Consider the following 15,140-nt stretch of genomic DNA (forward strand, 5'->3'; position numbering starts at 1 on the left):
ATAAAATTATTTTAAGAAGTGCTTATCATAACAAGTGTTTACCATAACAAGTTGTCAGTAAAGTATGTCTATAACTAAGATACACTTAGTTGTGTGTGGCATATAGGAGCATTGATTAAAGCCAGCCTAACTGTCAATATCAAATGTACCTCACTGGCTAATAATTGGAAAGTTTCTTTTTTTCTTAACAGTTTATACTTGTTGGACTTTTGAGAAGTATAATTAATACATATAAAATACTTAACAACAACAATATCTGACACAACCTTAGCACCAAGTAAGTGTTTAAAATAGCATCTTAGGTGGCCAGAAGACAATAAAGAAGTATTAGGCCAAGTACCAAGCAGATGCCCTTCTTGGATTTGATTTCCAGTACCCTGAGCATCAATATACTCTGGCCCCTTGTATTGAAACCTCCAGCCTGATTGGCCAAGACCCATTAGTGAGGTGCCCAGAGCTCCTGAAGAGGATTACAATGCCCCTTACACACACACACAAACACGCACACACATATAAACTCACGGCTAGAGAGATAGCTTAAAGGGCTGAGCACACATTTTACTTATGGTAGATCTGGGTTCAATCCCCAGGACTGCATGGACCCCTGATCATCAAACACCACTGGGAACAGAACACTTGGAACGTAGAGCCAAGAGTAACACCCTAAGCAACCTAAGTAACACCCTCAGAACTAAATATATATTTGTAAATATGTGCATATACTTATTTTTAGTTTATATATGTGTATAATATATTTGGTTTAGATTATATATTTATTGGTGTATATGTATATATGTATATATAGGTGTGTATATATAGATATGGTGTGTATATGTATATATTGGTGTATATATTGTGTGTATGGAGGTGGAGTGATAGCACAGTGGGGAGAGCATTTGCCTTGTATGTGGCCGACCCGAGTTTGATTCCTCCGTCCCTCTTGGAGAGCCCGACAAGCTACCGAGAATATCTCACCCGCATAGCAGAGCCTGGCAAGCTAACTGTGGTGTATTTGATATGCCAAAAACAGTAACAACAAATCTCACAGTGGAGACATTACTAGTGCCCGCTTGAGCAAATTGATGGTGGGATGACAGTGATAAAGTGACAGTGATATGTATAAATTTAGTCTCAGCTATATGTATTTGGTTTTGGTTATATAGATATGTTTGATAATTAGATAATTATGTATGCACATACATATATACATATATAAATATATATATATATACATGTGTATATGTGTATCTTAGAGACTAAAGGACAAAAGAATCTTCATTCAGTTTTTGCTAATCAAATGTTTCCCCAAGAACCAGGAAACTTGTCATTTTTGTGCTGTCTACAACTCCTACCACACCACAGTTGGTAGCTATATTGGAATGATCCAAAACCTCAACATAGTTTTATCTAAGACCCACTCCAAAATTCAATCTCCAGTGAGACACAAATGTTTTAAAGAAACTTCTCTTTCTGTAGGTGTCCCATCATGGCAGGTGGATTATTTTCTATTGATAAAAATTACTTCTTTGAACTTGGAACATATGACCCTGGGCTTGATGTTTGGGGTGGAGAAAATATGGAGCTCTCATTCAAGGTATTATCAAGTATTTCTCAAAATCTCTTTACATTAAACATATATATATATACTTTATAATTTGTTAACCAACCAATGGCAGACTAATAAATTTAATTAAACTACTAAATATCTTGAAAAGTAAGTGTGGGACTAGAGTAAATAAATTTCTTTTACCAATACAGCCACTGTGAGAAAATTTCATAGAAACTGTAGTCTGGGGATAAATGTTTCCGTATCACAGGCTAAATTTGAGAAGCAATAGCCCTCATAAAAGTTTAATAGTATTTACAGCACTGTTTATTTAAATACGGGAGAAAAGGGGAATGCATCTTAGTGGTACATTTTATGCCTTTCATGCATGCAAGGGTTCAATACCCTACACCACAAAATAGTGAGGGGGGCATGAAGGAAAGGTAATACAGAGGATAAGGTCCCTGCCTTGCATGTAGTAAATCCCAGTTTGGTCTTAGGCATAAAATATGGATCACTTGGTACCACCAGGAATGATTCATAGGAACAGAGCTAAGAGTAGGGGCCTTAACATCACCAGGGATGGCCAAAAGCCCCAACCCCCAGCCATTTTCCCCCACCCCCGCTTATGAGGTTCCAAATAAACCTCAGCATAAGGGATGTAACTTTCTGCAATTCAGCCAGAATAAATTTTGTGAAATTAATATATGACACAATATATTTCTGGAATGTTTTTAAGCATATTAGGAATAGTCGAATCTTTCAGTGATGGGTCATGGAGAAGAGCACCTGACACAAAGTTCAAACAGGCCATAATGCAGTAACTTGAGGCATATCCAACAAATCTGGGTACTTATAAAATGATTATCATCTACAATGCCTCAGCAACATTCAACAATAATGTCCAAAAATCAAAATTCTTTCCTATAGAATGGGGCGTCATTTATTTAAAGGATTTTACATCAACCTCCTGATCAAGAATGGTTTTAAATTGGCCCACAGTGGGTCTTCCCAAGTTGTTTGAAGAGGAAGTGAAAGAAAGAAAGAAAGAAAGAAAGAAAGAAAGAAAGAAAGAAAGAAAGAAAGAGAGAGAGAGAGAGAGAGGGAGGGAGGGAAAGAAAGAGAGAGAGAGAGAGAGAGAGAGAGAGGGAGGGAGGGAGGGAGGGAGGGAAAGAAAGAAAGAAAGAAAGAAAGAAAGAAAGAAAGAAAGAAAGAAAGAAAGAAAGAAAGAAAGAAAGAAAGAAAGAAAGAAAGAAAGAAAGAAAGAAAGAAAGAAGGAAAGAAAGAAGGAAAGAAAGAAGGAAAGAAAGAAGGAAAGAAGGAAAGAAAGAAGGAAAGAAAGAAGGAAAGAAAGAAGGAAAGAAAGAAGGAAAGAAAGAAGGAAAGAAAGAAGGAAAGAAAGAAGGAAAGAAAGAAGGAAAGAAAGAAGGAAAGAAAGAAGGAAAGAAAGAAGGAAAGAAAGAAAGAAAGAAAGAAAGAAAGAAAGAAAGAAAGAAAGAAAGAAAGAAAGAAAGAAAGAAAGAAAGAAAGAAAGAGAGAGAGAGAGAGGGAAGGGAGGGAGGGAGGGAGGGAGGGAGGGAGGGAGGGAGGAAGGAAGGAAATCTTTTCTTCCTTCCCTATTATGCTTCTATTCCTAATATGCTTAAACTATTCCTAATATGCTTAAAAACATTCCAGAAATATATTGTATCAAGAAAGAAAGAAAGAAAGAAAGAAAGAAAGAAAGAAAGAAAGAAAGAAAGAAAGAAAGAAAGAAAGAAAGAAAGAAAGAAAGAGAAGGGAGGGAGGGAGGGAGGGAGGAAGGAAATCTTTTCTTCCTTCCCTATTATGCTTCTATTCCTAATATGCTTAAACTATTCCTAATATGCTTAAAAACATTCCAGAAATATATTGTATCAAGAAAGAAAGAAAGAAAGAAAGAAAGATAGAAAGAAAGAAAGAAAGAAAGAAAGAAAGAAAGAAAGAAAGAAAGAAAGAAAGAAAGAAAGAAAGAAAGAAAGAAAGAAAGAAAGAAAGAAAGAAAGAGAAGGGAGGGAGGGAGGGAGGGAGGAAATCTATATGAATTCATTTATATTTTATATATTAGGATTTTGTGAAGCTTTGTTTTAGAAAACATGATTCTCACGGTAAGATGTGGAGGAATTGTATATTTAATTGATTCTAAGTAGACCACAACAATATACATTAAACTAAATAAACTGTTAAATTTTCTATTCAGAAGCATATTAGTAGTTACGTAGCTCCTACTTCAAAGGGAGGGGAACAATTCTCGGCAATTTTGTGTTATTTAATTATAATTTTAATTAGGTTTATTTTTTTAATCAAATATGTGGACAGTCACTTTATGATTGTGTTTATGCACTGTTCCAGGTATGGATGTGTGGTGGTGAGGTTGAGATTGTTCCCTGCTCCCGAGTGGGCCACATATTCAGAGATGGTAATCCATATTCCTTCCCCCAAGACCCGGTGAAGACAGTGGAGAGGAACTTGGTGCGGGTCGCTGAGGTTTGGCTTGATGAGTACAAAGAGTTATTCTACGGCCACAGGGATCACCTCTTAGATCATGTGCCAGATGCCGGGAACCTCACGCAACAACGGGAACTTCGGCAGAAACTCAAATGCAAGAGCTTCAAGTGGTACTTGGAGAATGTTTTTCCTGACTTAAAGGCACCCCTTGTGAAAGCTAGTGGTGTGGTAAGTTTAAGAAGTAATTTCAAGTCTTACTCCTTAACAACAACATGCAAAAAATGTATTAAGAATGTGCATGAAAGAATGAATTATTAATTTAAATAAACCAGCCATGCAGGAAGAAAGGATGAAAGATGGTTGAGGATCAAATGTAAGTAAAATTGCTGCTGTCCCAAGGTCACTGATGTTCTGCCCATAGCTATCAAGAAAGAAAGCAGGCAGCATTTTAGTATAGGATGTTAAAAAAGGTTGACTTAATTCCTTATTTGTGGGGGATAATAGTTTAGTAGGGAAAAAAGATATAACCAACAATGTGAAAAGTTTTAAAAAATAAAAGTATTCCCTAAATATCCCTCTCAGTGAGGCCACGATGACAGAGATCGACTCCTCTGGGTAAACAGTACTCTTTCAGGATAGGACTGCAGGCAAGGTCAGCAAACCACACTTACCCATTAAGTTACAGAGAAAGGAGAATTAGAGGGAGTTCTTTCAAGAACTTGAAATAAAAGAATTGGTTAGTGTGTGAAGGAACAAAGAATGGTTTAAACCATGTAGATCCTCACAGGCAAAGTAAGAATTTTATTTTTAATATCTCTCTCTTCCTCTCTATCTCTTTTTCTTCGAATACATACACAGTCATGTTTCTGATCACAATGTGAAGTCACTGAATAGCATTAAGCAATGGAATGGCAATGATTTTATCATGTATCTTTTGTTAAACTGTAACAAGAGAGAATGAAAATAACAGAAATTGTCAGACAATTAAAAAGAAAATTTAATTTTAGGAGAAAGAATAACATGCTAGAAAGGAATAAACCAAGCTAATTAGAAAGTGTACAAAAGTAAGAGAGAAAAATCAGGAAAGAGGAGAATCTGCATGAAGGTCACTTTTTACCCATTCGAGGAATGAGGCTTTATTTGAAGAGGAGGTCACACATGAGGACAGTTCCCAGAAAAGGGCTTCAGAGATGGTTTAGCAAGCCTTGTGCTGATATTCTTTCCTGGGAGATTTTTTTAAAAATCTCTTTTGTTGTTTCATTTCTCAATCATTATGGGAAGAAAGAGAGAGTGGGAGAGAGAAAGAAAAGAGAGACAGAGAAATAGTGATGGGAATAGACTCTTACCAGTCTTTTTCTTTCAAAAAAAATTTTTTTTAATTTAAAAGGTGCTCACACCTGACTATGAGTAAATCTGCTCTTTTTGGCCAAGTTTTTTATCATTCCATCAAGGAAGTGGATTGTGCAAACCTACCACTCTTTGCTTAACAAATCTCCTAAAAACAAAAACTTAGAGATTCTGTTCTTGTGATGATGCTATGGAACACAGAAGAGTGTGAGGAGAGGAACCTGGTATGAAAAAGCACTCTACTTTTATCATAGTCATCTGACAAACATAAGTGCATGTAACCAAATGAATTATAAAATGACAATCAGTGTAGAATAGTAGTGATGTTGGAACCAAATAATTCAACCTGGTGTTTTATTTTAGGTAAGTCAACAGTCAGAATTTCACTTTGGATTTACAAACGTTTAAGCAATATATTCATCAAATAAGTTTACCTTTTTAGTTCTATTTCTTGAACAGGAAAAAGAAAAAAGGAAGTAAAAAATCACCATTGTAACTCATAGTAATTTTTTCCTTCTCCTAACAGTGTTAGCAAATGCATTACTGAATTTTTGTCACTAGAGGGAACTAGAAAACTATCTTTTGATGCCTCGCAATGCTAAATTTTAAAACTTACAAGGACATTTTTAAGAGTTCTTGAACTAAAACAACCATCTTCTTTATCTGAATTAAATATCGTCAATGTTCAGAAAATATCTTAGAAAATTATTTTAACAAATTCTTTCTATTTCTTCATTGTCGCCTTTCTTATACAAATTTTAAAAAAGATGTTATTCACAAAAGCAACCAGTAGGGAGCATTATTTACCTTTTTTCTTGAAAATAAGACCTTTCTCTAGTTTAATATTAATTTTATGATTACCCTTAATTAATCTTAAAATTAATTATTTTATAAATATTCTTTAAAAATTCTAAAAATATTAACTATAACTTTTTATTATTCATCTACACTTTCCCTTCTTTCAAACTATGCACTTAGGAATTTAAATCCAGTGAATGTTTTATTTTAATGAGAACAAAGCATTTCTAATTAAACCCAAAATATTTTAAAGTAATAAAAGAAATTCACAAATAGCATGTATTCATGAGGGATTAAGCTATTATCAAATAGCTGACAGCCTATGTTATTATTCTTTGATAATATGTGGACAACTTTCTGGGTAAGGCAATATTCTGGACTATTGAAATCAGAATTTTCCAAACCATTGGGAAAACAATATTTTTTAAAAATTCACAAATAAAGGAATTAATACCTATTATTAATATGCAGAAAATAATGAAACACTATTTTCTGTCTTTAAACTCTAGGATTATTCTAACTTTATACCTGTCTATTAATTCTGTTCTCTAAATTCTATGGAGGTTTGGTCTGCCTCTGTATTCTTGATGGACCCCATTGACTAATGGTAAATTGTCTCTTCCCATAGTTGTCATGGTTGTTGTCATTTTATATTTTATGACTTTGTTGGAGAATTTCTGAAAGATTCTCTTCTAGAATAATTTTCTATGCCAGATAACTAGTTCTATCTATTTTCGCTTCATTGTTTGCCTGTGGCTTATGAAGTTTCTTTTTTTTTTTTTTTGCTTTGTTTTTGGGTCACACCCGGCGATGTACAGGGGTTACTCCTGGCTCTGCACTCAGGAATTACTCTTGGTGATGTTCGGGGGACCATATGGGATGATGGGAATCGAACCCGGGTCGGTCACGTGCAAGCCCTACCTGCTGTGCTATTGCTCCAGTCCAGCCTATGAAGTTTCTTTATCCAACTTAAGTAGTACAAACTTGCATCTAAAAGTTTTCTAATTTTTGTAGGAGAAACCATGTCCCTATTCCCTATGCTTAAGTAAACTGTTTTCCCCAGTAGCCCATTTCAATGAGTCTAACTTGTTTTCTTCTTCTTTTGGAAGACATCAGTTCCAACAATGACTTCCTTATACCTAATTTTTCTCTTGTCCTCATAAGGAATTAAGTTCCCCGCTAATCAATGTTTACCGTTGCCCTCCTTAATTTAGGTGAGGTTCCTGCCCCAACCTCTGTTTACTGGTTCTTGAAGATGACTTTTACTTTCTGTGTGTGAAAGTGAGGGCCAGCCCACTCAGCACCTGCTGTAGTCTTGTAGGGCTGTATGCTGTGCAGTCTGCAATGTAAAACACTCCAGAGTTGGTGCTCTGGATGAGAAGCCATGGACTAAGAAGGACCACATGTAGCATCCCTGGCAACAAAGACTTCAATACCTCCCAGTTCAGGGCTCTCTCTACACAGCTCTTGTAGACTCTAAGAAGTCTAAGTTGCACTATTAATCCACCATTTCCTTAGCCTGGTCCACAATGTCAGAAAAGGGAATGGGAATCAGCATTTTTCTGAATTAAATGGTGTCTTATAGAAATTTGCCTCCATATTTGACCCTACAGATCCATTAAAAACCTGGGGGGCTGCCAGAAAGTGCCTTTAAAATTGGCTTAGCGTTAGCATTGGTGACTTTCCTATAATGAATAGTAGTTTGCCTGAGTCATTAGGAAGATTCTGACAGGGAATCAGCTGGAATCTGCTGTTCTTTAAAAGACTCAATTTATCTATGATTCAGTGCCAAAGCAGTCAAATAGCTTGGAGGGGTCAGCCAGAGAACAAGTCAGTAACTGTTGGTTTGATTAAATTCAAAGTATGTGCATTGACTTTTAATATACAGATCAAACTTGAGACAAGAAAATAAATACCTTTTATGCCACTTTTTGCTCTTCCCAATTCAATATTCCAGGCAAGGGTTAATTAAAAGCTTTTGTTGTTGGCTCTATGGCTGAATCACAGGCTAGATTGACAGATTGAAGCTGTACTTTAGCAAGATTACATTATGTCTCTGTTAGAGATAACAACCAATAAAATCGTATAGTGCTAAGTAATGCTAAGCTATTAACTTAACTATCTTTTAACCTTATTAGAGTTCTATATTCTGTGCTTTCTGATTGTGTGTGCATGTCTTATTCTACATAAAAATATTTTAAATGTATATTTTACACTTTGCTTTCTAGCTTATTAATGTCGCCTTGGGAAAATGCATTGCTATTGAAAACTCTACAGCCATTCTGGAAGACTGTGATGGGAGCAAACAGGTATGATGAATTTGGGTTTTCTCTGTATGTGTACAAGAAATTAATCATTAGTTCAGGTGTAGTTTATATATGTAGTATATATATGTATATATACACACATATATATACACACACACATATGCTACCCATTTAAGAAATTCACTTTTGCCTAATGAACTTTTAAGTTGCTAAGTAATTGTAAGATTAGTGAAAAAGGTCCACATAAATATAAAATAGTGTCAGAGAGTAAAGATGTCAGTATGAGTCTTCCATCCCCTGGGGATTCAGTTCTGACTTAGGGAAAACAAATAACACTCTATAACACTGAATGTCATAGGCCTGACTGAGAGATAGGATAACAGGTCACTGTCATCCCGTTGCTCATCAATTTCCTCGAGTGGGCACCAATAACGTCTCCATTTTGAGACTTATTGTTACTGTTTTTGGCATATCAAATATGCCACAGGTAGCTTGCCAGGCTCTGCTGTGTGGGCAAGATACTCTCGATAGCTTGCTGGCTCTCTGAGAGGGGCAGAGTAATCAAACTCAGGTCGGCTGCCTGCAAGGCAAACGCCTTACCGCTGTGCTATCACTCCAGCCCAGGATAACAGTGCATTGTATGCAGTTGATGTGGGTAGCATTCCCAGGACTGAATATTGTCCCCCAACCCCATATGGAGTGATCCCAAAACACAAAGGCAGGAAGAAGCCCTGAGCACTGTCATGAGTGGTACAAAAACAATCAAAACAGTATTGAAGATGAGCTCCTAATAATGGCACTTCACTCTCCATGCCATGATAATATATATATTTCATTGTTTAGGTTGAACATTAAGACTTTCTAAGTGAGCCAAGATAAATTTCATGATATTGTAATTGGTTTCTCTGGTAAGAGAATTCACAGAGATTTTTACCAGTTCTCTATTTTGTTTCTAACATGCTTACATTAGTGCAAAACAGCAAAGTTCCTATAGACTCAGAAATTTTGAGTAAAGTGACCAGAAAGATTGCATAAACTTATAAACAACTGGAGAAAAAAATGTTTTAAGAACTGGAATTTAAGTTTCTTCACCTTAATTGGTGAGAGCCCTTCCAAGGGACCCAGCCCTGGCAGCCGACCTCCACTACCAAACAGCTGCCACACTCCAGGCAACTTTCCACATACTCCGGCCAAGCCTCATGCATGAGTGAACATATTCCTGGAAACTGCACATCATCATAGAGGGAAATACATATATATATGCTCCTCTCAGAGAGCCCAGCAAGCTACCGAGAGTATCCTGCCTGCATGGCAGAGCCTGGCAAGCTCCCTGTGGCATATTCAATATGTCAAAAACAGTAGCAATAACATGTCTCATTACCCTGACCCTGAAAGAAGCCTCCAATTGTTGGGAAAGACGAGTAAGGAGAAGTTGCTAAAATCTCAGGACTGGGTGAATGGAGACATTACTGGCACCCACTCGAGTAAATTGATGAACAATGGGATGACAGTGATACAGTAATACCTTAATTGGTATTTTGGACACTGAGTGACTCCCCCAGACTAAGCTTCTCCAAAGCAGTTCCTACGAATTGGAAGATAATAACACAAGGGTGATGCACTGAGAAAGTTCTTCTCAGCTCCTCTGCACACACCCTTCCCCTCCGCTTTGTTGCCATTGCTTTTGTGATGAGATAGGTCACACAGGCTTGACTGTGGTACTTGCACACCTCTTTCAATGCTCACCAGGAATAACAATGGTGTGTACATACAAGCTTAGGAGTTGTATTCCTGACCATGGTGCTCAGACACCTTTTGAGTTGTGGTACTACCAAGGATTCCATCCTTCCTTTGTGGTACTCACACAGCAACAGTTTTTTATGAAACATAAAATGCCCATTTAATTTTAGAGCCAAGATTCCCAGAGAGCAGAGCTGCCAGGCCCATATTTGGGTTTAAGTGATTAAACTCATGGCTTCATGCTTATAGCACTGAATTTATAGGTCCCAGCAAAGAAAGATTTGCTTTTAATTTGTATAAAAATACCATAAAGAAATCTAGGAATCTACCTAACTAATGAAGCATAATGATTTCTGGTCTCCCTCACTTTCCCTCCGGATAAGTTAGGACCATGGCTTGACACTCATAGTCAAAATAGCTTAATCATCTAGTGGGTTGAGTGATCCAATACATCAGTGGTAGAATTATCAAATATCATAAAACCTGAAATACTATCCATATGCAGCTGTATTCTGAATGTACTAAATCATTTTTATGTTTGCAACTAACATATTGAAGGCTTACTGTGTACTAAACATTTGCCTGTCATTATTCCAACTCACTCCAATGCTACTGAGATGCACATCTAAATTTTTTTAAAAAAGAGAGATTAGACAGAATTAATAACTGCTATGCTACCAAAATGAAAGTGAAGAACAAGGATTTGAATATCAAATCTGACTAGAGTGTCTATATTTGTAACCATTGTTTAAAAATGTTTGGCAAAACCCCTGCTGGAGTTTGCTGCTTGAATTGACCTTCTTATTGTTTGTTTCTCTCACAGCTTCAACAATTTAATTATACTTGGTTAAAACTTATTAAGCATGGAGAATGGTGCTTAGCTCCCATTCCTGATAAGGGTGCCCTGGGGCTGCACCCTTGTGATAACAGAAACAAAGGACTAAAATGGCTACATAAATCAACATCAGTCTCTCTTCCAGGACTGGTAAGCAAACTGTTGGTACCTATTCTTTATCACAATCCAACTTTCAATTCAATGGGAGGTTATATCTTTATCTGTCAACAACCTAAATCAGAAGCTTTAAGTGCTTTTCTGACAATAGAGGTAGTATAAAAGCTCAGGAAGGAGTGATGAGGAGGTTTCATGGGAAATGGTCAAGTTTTTTTTTTTAATTGTCACATAGTTTATTTCTTATTTTTGAGTTTTTGTTTTCTAATAAAAGCTACCAAGTTCTTTTGGTTATAATGCTCTCATCATCTTTGTTCCTGAAAGTCATTTGCCTTGGCTAGAGAGATAGTACGGGGGATAAGATGCTTGCCTTACATGCCACCCACCAGTTTCGTCACCAAATATCACATATATTCCCACAGTACCCCAGGAGTCACTTCTGAGCATAGACCTAGAAATCACTCTGAGCATATAAAGCATGCATACATAATGTTGTCCAAGCCCACTCCTTCTATCCCTCAAAATGTCACATGCCATTAGCCAATTTAGTAAAAGGAAGTTAACAAATCAATACTAAGACTAATAGACTAGAACTGCTTCTTATCATTATCAAAAGAGCTTATATGAAGAATACATAAGGAAAGCCATGCATTTTTGTATTATTTTGGTTCCTAATTCAGCCTCCCTTTTTTTCAGAGATACTGTCTCTCATACCCTCTGATTTTCAGACACCTGGGATCTCAAGAGTGCTAAAGGCAGCTCCCTCCAATTAATAGGAGTGAATTGTTTCTTTTCCATCCTACCTCATATTTCTGTTTCTTCCTACCTCACATTGACAGGTTGGAACTAGTTATGACATGAGTATTCTCACTCATGCTTGGCATGTCTTGCCAGAGATTCGATTTCTAATATTCATCTGAACACCCTTATTATGTCCTATTCAGTCTCAAAGTCTCAGCCAATTTTCCCAGTCCTATTTTGAGGATTTAGATAAAGTCTGGCATATTCAGGGTGATGTAGCTGTAGACAACTTTAATAGGATTCAAGAGTCACACATGCTGATGTAGATCTTAGGTATAAGAATAATTTCAGGCCAACTTCAGATTTTCTACTATCTCACTAAAAAGTAGACACCAGATGATTCTTTTTCTCAGGGCTGGCCGCAAAGTAAGCACACTTTCCCTGCCCACCCTGACAGTTTCCAGTCTTTAGTTGTTATGGGGCATGGAAGATGGAGGGTTTACTCATGTACCTTTGCTCTGGAGTAACTCCTAGTAGTGTTGACGGGGCAATATGTGGTGCCAATTATCATACAGGTGTCAGTCACATACTAGATGTCTAAACGCCTGTACACACACACACTCTCTCTCTTTCTCTCTCTCTCTCTCTCTCTCTCTCTCTCTCTATCTCTATCTCTCTTTCTCTCTCTCATCCCATATTTTCCCTTTGATATAAGTCAGTGACTATTCCTGTCAAAACATATTTTATCTGGGCCTGATCGATAGTGAAATGGGTCGAGTGCTTGCCTTGCACGTAGACAACCTGAATTTGATTTCCAGGACCCTATATCATCCCCTAAGCCTGCTAGGGTGATCTTTGGGCACATAGTCAGGAGTGAGCTCCACTGAACACCACTGGGAGTGGCCAAAACAAAAAGAACCCCAAAGTGGGTTTTTCTTCAGATAAGGGTCATAGTTAAGTCCAGAACATCACTTTTGATATTTGCTGTTATGCTTCAGTTTATTCTGTACATTTTTTCCCTCTTAAGTGGACCTAATATCCTGCATAGAGCATCAGTTATTGAGATATTCGGGCAAATTAGCAATTCCTAATGTATTAGCTGCTACTTTTGCATTGCATAGTATTTGAGAAGTATAGACATCTCTATCATTAACTTATATTTTATCTTCTGGATCATTAACCATGGGTTTCTGTCAGAGGGAATGAGTGCAAGAGACTGAGAATGTATTTCTCATCTCCAGAGGTGAATCTCTTCCTGGAAATGATTTCAGATTGGTGGGAAATATAAAGGAGATGATGGTCCTTAAATCATTCAGAGCTTATTTACAACCTGGATTAGCCCTATGAAGAACTTAAACTTTCATTAGTTGGGTGCTGGAGTAATAGCACAGCGGGTAGGGCGTTTGCCTTGCACGCGGCCGACCCGGGTTCGATTCCCAGCATCCCATATGGTCCCCTGAGCCCCACCAGGAGTAATTCCTGAGTGCATGAGCCAGGAGTAACCCCTGTGCATCACCGGGTGTGACCCAAAAACCAAAAAAAAAAAAAAAGAACTTTCATTAGTTAATGACTCTTTATTAACCCAAATTTTGTTCCTCTAACGGATAGGCCAATATGTAAGGAAGGAAATACAACTGATAGCACAAAGGGATCCTGGATTCCATTAAGGACACTTAATGGTGCCCCTGGAACAACCAGGAGAGAAGCAACCCCAGAGCACAAGGCAGAGATTAGCCTCACTAGGGCTACTGGTGTCACCACTAGCACAACAAAACAAAACAAAATGAAACACGAAGATAACCTAAATGGCAAAGCATATAGAACTCCACCCCAATTTTGTGTCATTGTCCTTGCAGCATGTTACAGAGCTGTTCCATCTCCACATCATGATTTCATGTTGCCTGATGTCATAGAAATATATATATATGTATATCATATACATATATAAATAGTTTTGTGTGTTTTGGGGGGCTACATATAGCTGTGCTCTGGGCTCTGTGTTCACAAATCTGACTCTGTGCTCAGGGATTACTTCTGTCTGTGTATATTAGAAAGGACTGGGGCAATCATATGCAGTGCAGAGGATCAAACAGGCAAGGAAAGCAACTTAACCCCTGTCCTATCTCTCTGGCCCTGGACTTAAGTTCTTGACAATTGTTCTTTCTTTGGTCTTTTGATAGTTTTCATACTAAACCCACTATATTCTTAAATATTTTTAAGATCACTTAAATCTTTGTCAAAAAAAAAAGAGAGAAAGAAAAAATGAGGCCCAAGGGAATTATGCATTTACCCTGCTCACAGCTGACCTTTATTCGATCCCCAGCACTGCATAATGTCCTGAGCACTGTTAGGAATGATCTTGGAATATGAGCCAAGAGCAGTGAGCCCCTGACTACTGTGAGGTGTTGTCCAATCCCCGCCCATACACAGACTACACACACACACACACACACACACACACACACACACGCACACACACACACACATGGGGAAAGGTAACTAAGGGTATGAAAAACAAGTCTTTCCCTTAACATTGGATCTTAAAGGAATGGGAAAAGGAAGAGTGACTAATGACATTGGATACCAATTGTAACTCACATTAAAATTGGTTGACAAAATTCCGTATTTCTGAACATACTTATACAAGTTGTTCTTACTTCACCTTTTCCCTAGATGCTCTGAATTGTGGTTTTTTAAATGGAGATGTCTCTGGGGTCAAAGACAGAATAACAATAGGGTGTTTGCCTTGCATGCAATAGCCAGGGATTTTATTCCCTTGCAAATGGGATCCAGAGCCTTGCCAGTAGTGAAAAATGAAAAAAAAAAAAAAGACATTTAAGATATTCAAAAGGACATTAGCAAACATAGAAAATAGCAAAATTAAAAAAGACAAACTATTCAGATATAATATATTACAAATATAAATTATCTGAACATGTTATAAACTATATATAAAGTATTTGAACAGATTTGCAGCAATATTATGCAAATAACTGATTTTCTTCTCAGGATATTATATTTCTTTCATAGTACTATTGATTGATTTATTTAATTTTTTTTTTTTTTTTTTTTTTTTGCTTTTTGGGTCACAACCAATTATACTCAGTGTTTACTCCTGGCTCTGCACTCAGGAATTACTCCTGTCATGGCTTGGGGACCATATGGGATGCCGGGGATTGAACTCAGATTGGCCGTGTGCAAGGCAAATGTCCTACCCACAGTACTATCACTCTACCCCTATTGATTTATTTTCTGATTAAGTTTTTTTGAAGTGTAAAATTAGATA

At 37.1% G+C, this 15,140-nt stretch overlaps 1 protein-coding gene across 1 annotated transcript in view; it reads left to right on the forward strand.

Annotated features, from left to right (window-relative positions):
• The window catches only part of GALNT5 (polypeptide N-acetylgalactosaminyltransferase 5), a 47,940-nt gene that overhangs the window by 31,451 nt on the left and 1,349 nt on the right, over positions 1–15,140 (forward strand). The window contains exons 6-9 of the mRNA XM_055123080.1: positions 1,477–1,594; positions 3,917–4,240; positions 8,386–8,466; positions 10,988–11,149. Coding sequence (XP_054979055.1) covers positions 1,477–1,594; positions 3,917–4,240; positions 8,386–8,466; positions 10,988–11,149 — 685 coding nt within the window. The remainder of the gene's footprint in view (positions 1–1,476; positions 1,595–3,916; positions 4,241–8,385; positions 8,467–10,987; positions 11,150–15,140) is intronic.

This window comes from Sorex araneus, chromosome X, assembly GCF_027595985.1.
Source record: "Sorex araneus isolate mSorAra2 chromosome X, mSorAra2.pri, whole genome shotgun sequence".
Lineage (NCBI taxonomy): Eukaryota > Metazoa > Chordata > Mammalia > Eulipotyphla > Soricidae > Sorex > Sorex araneus.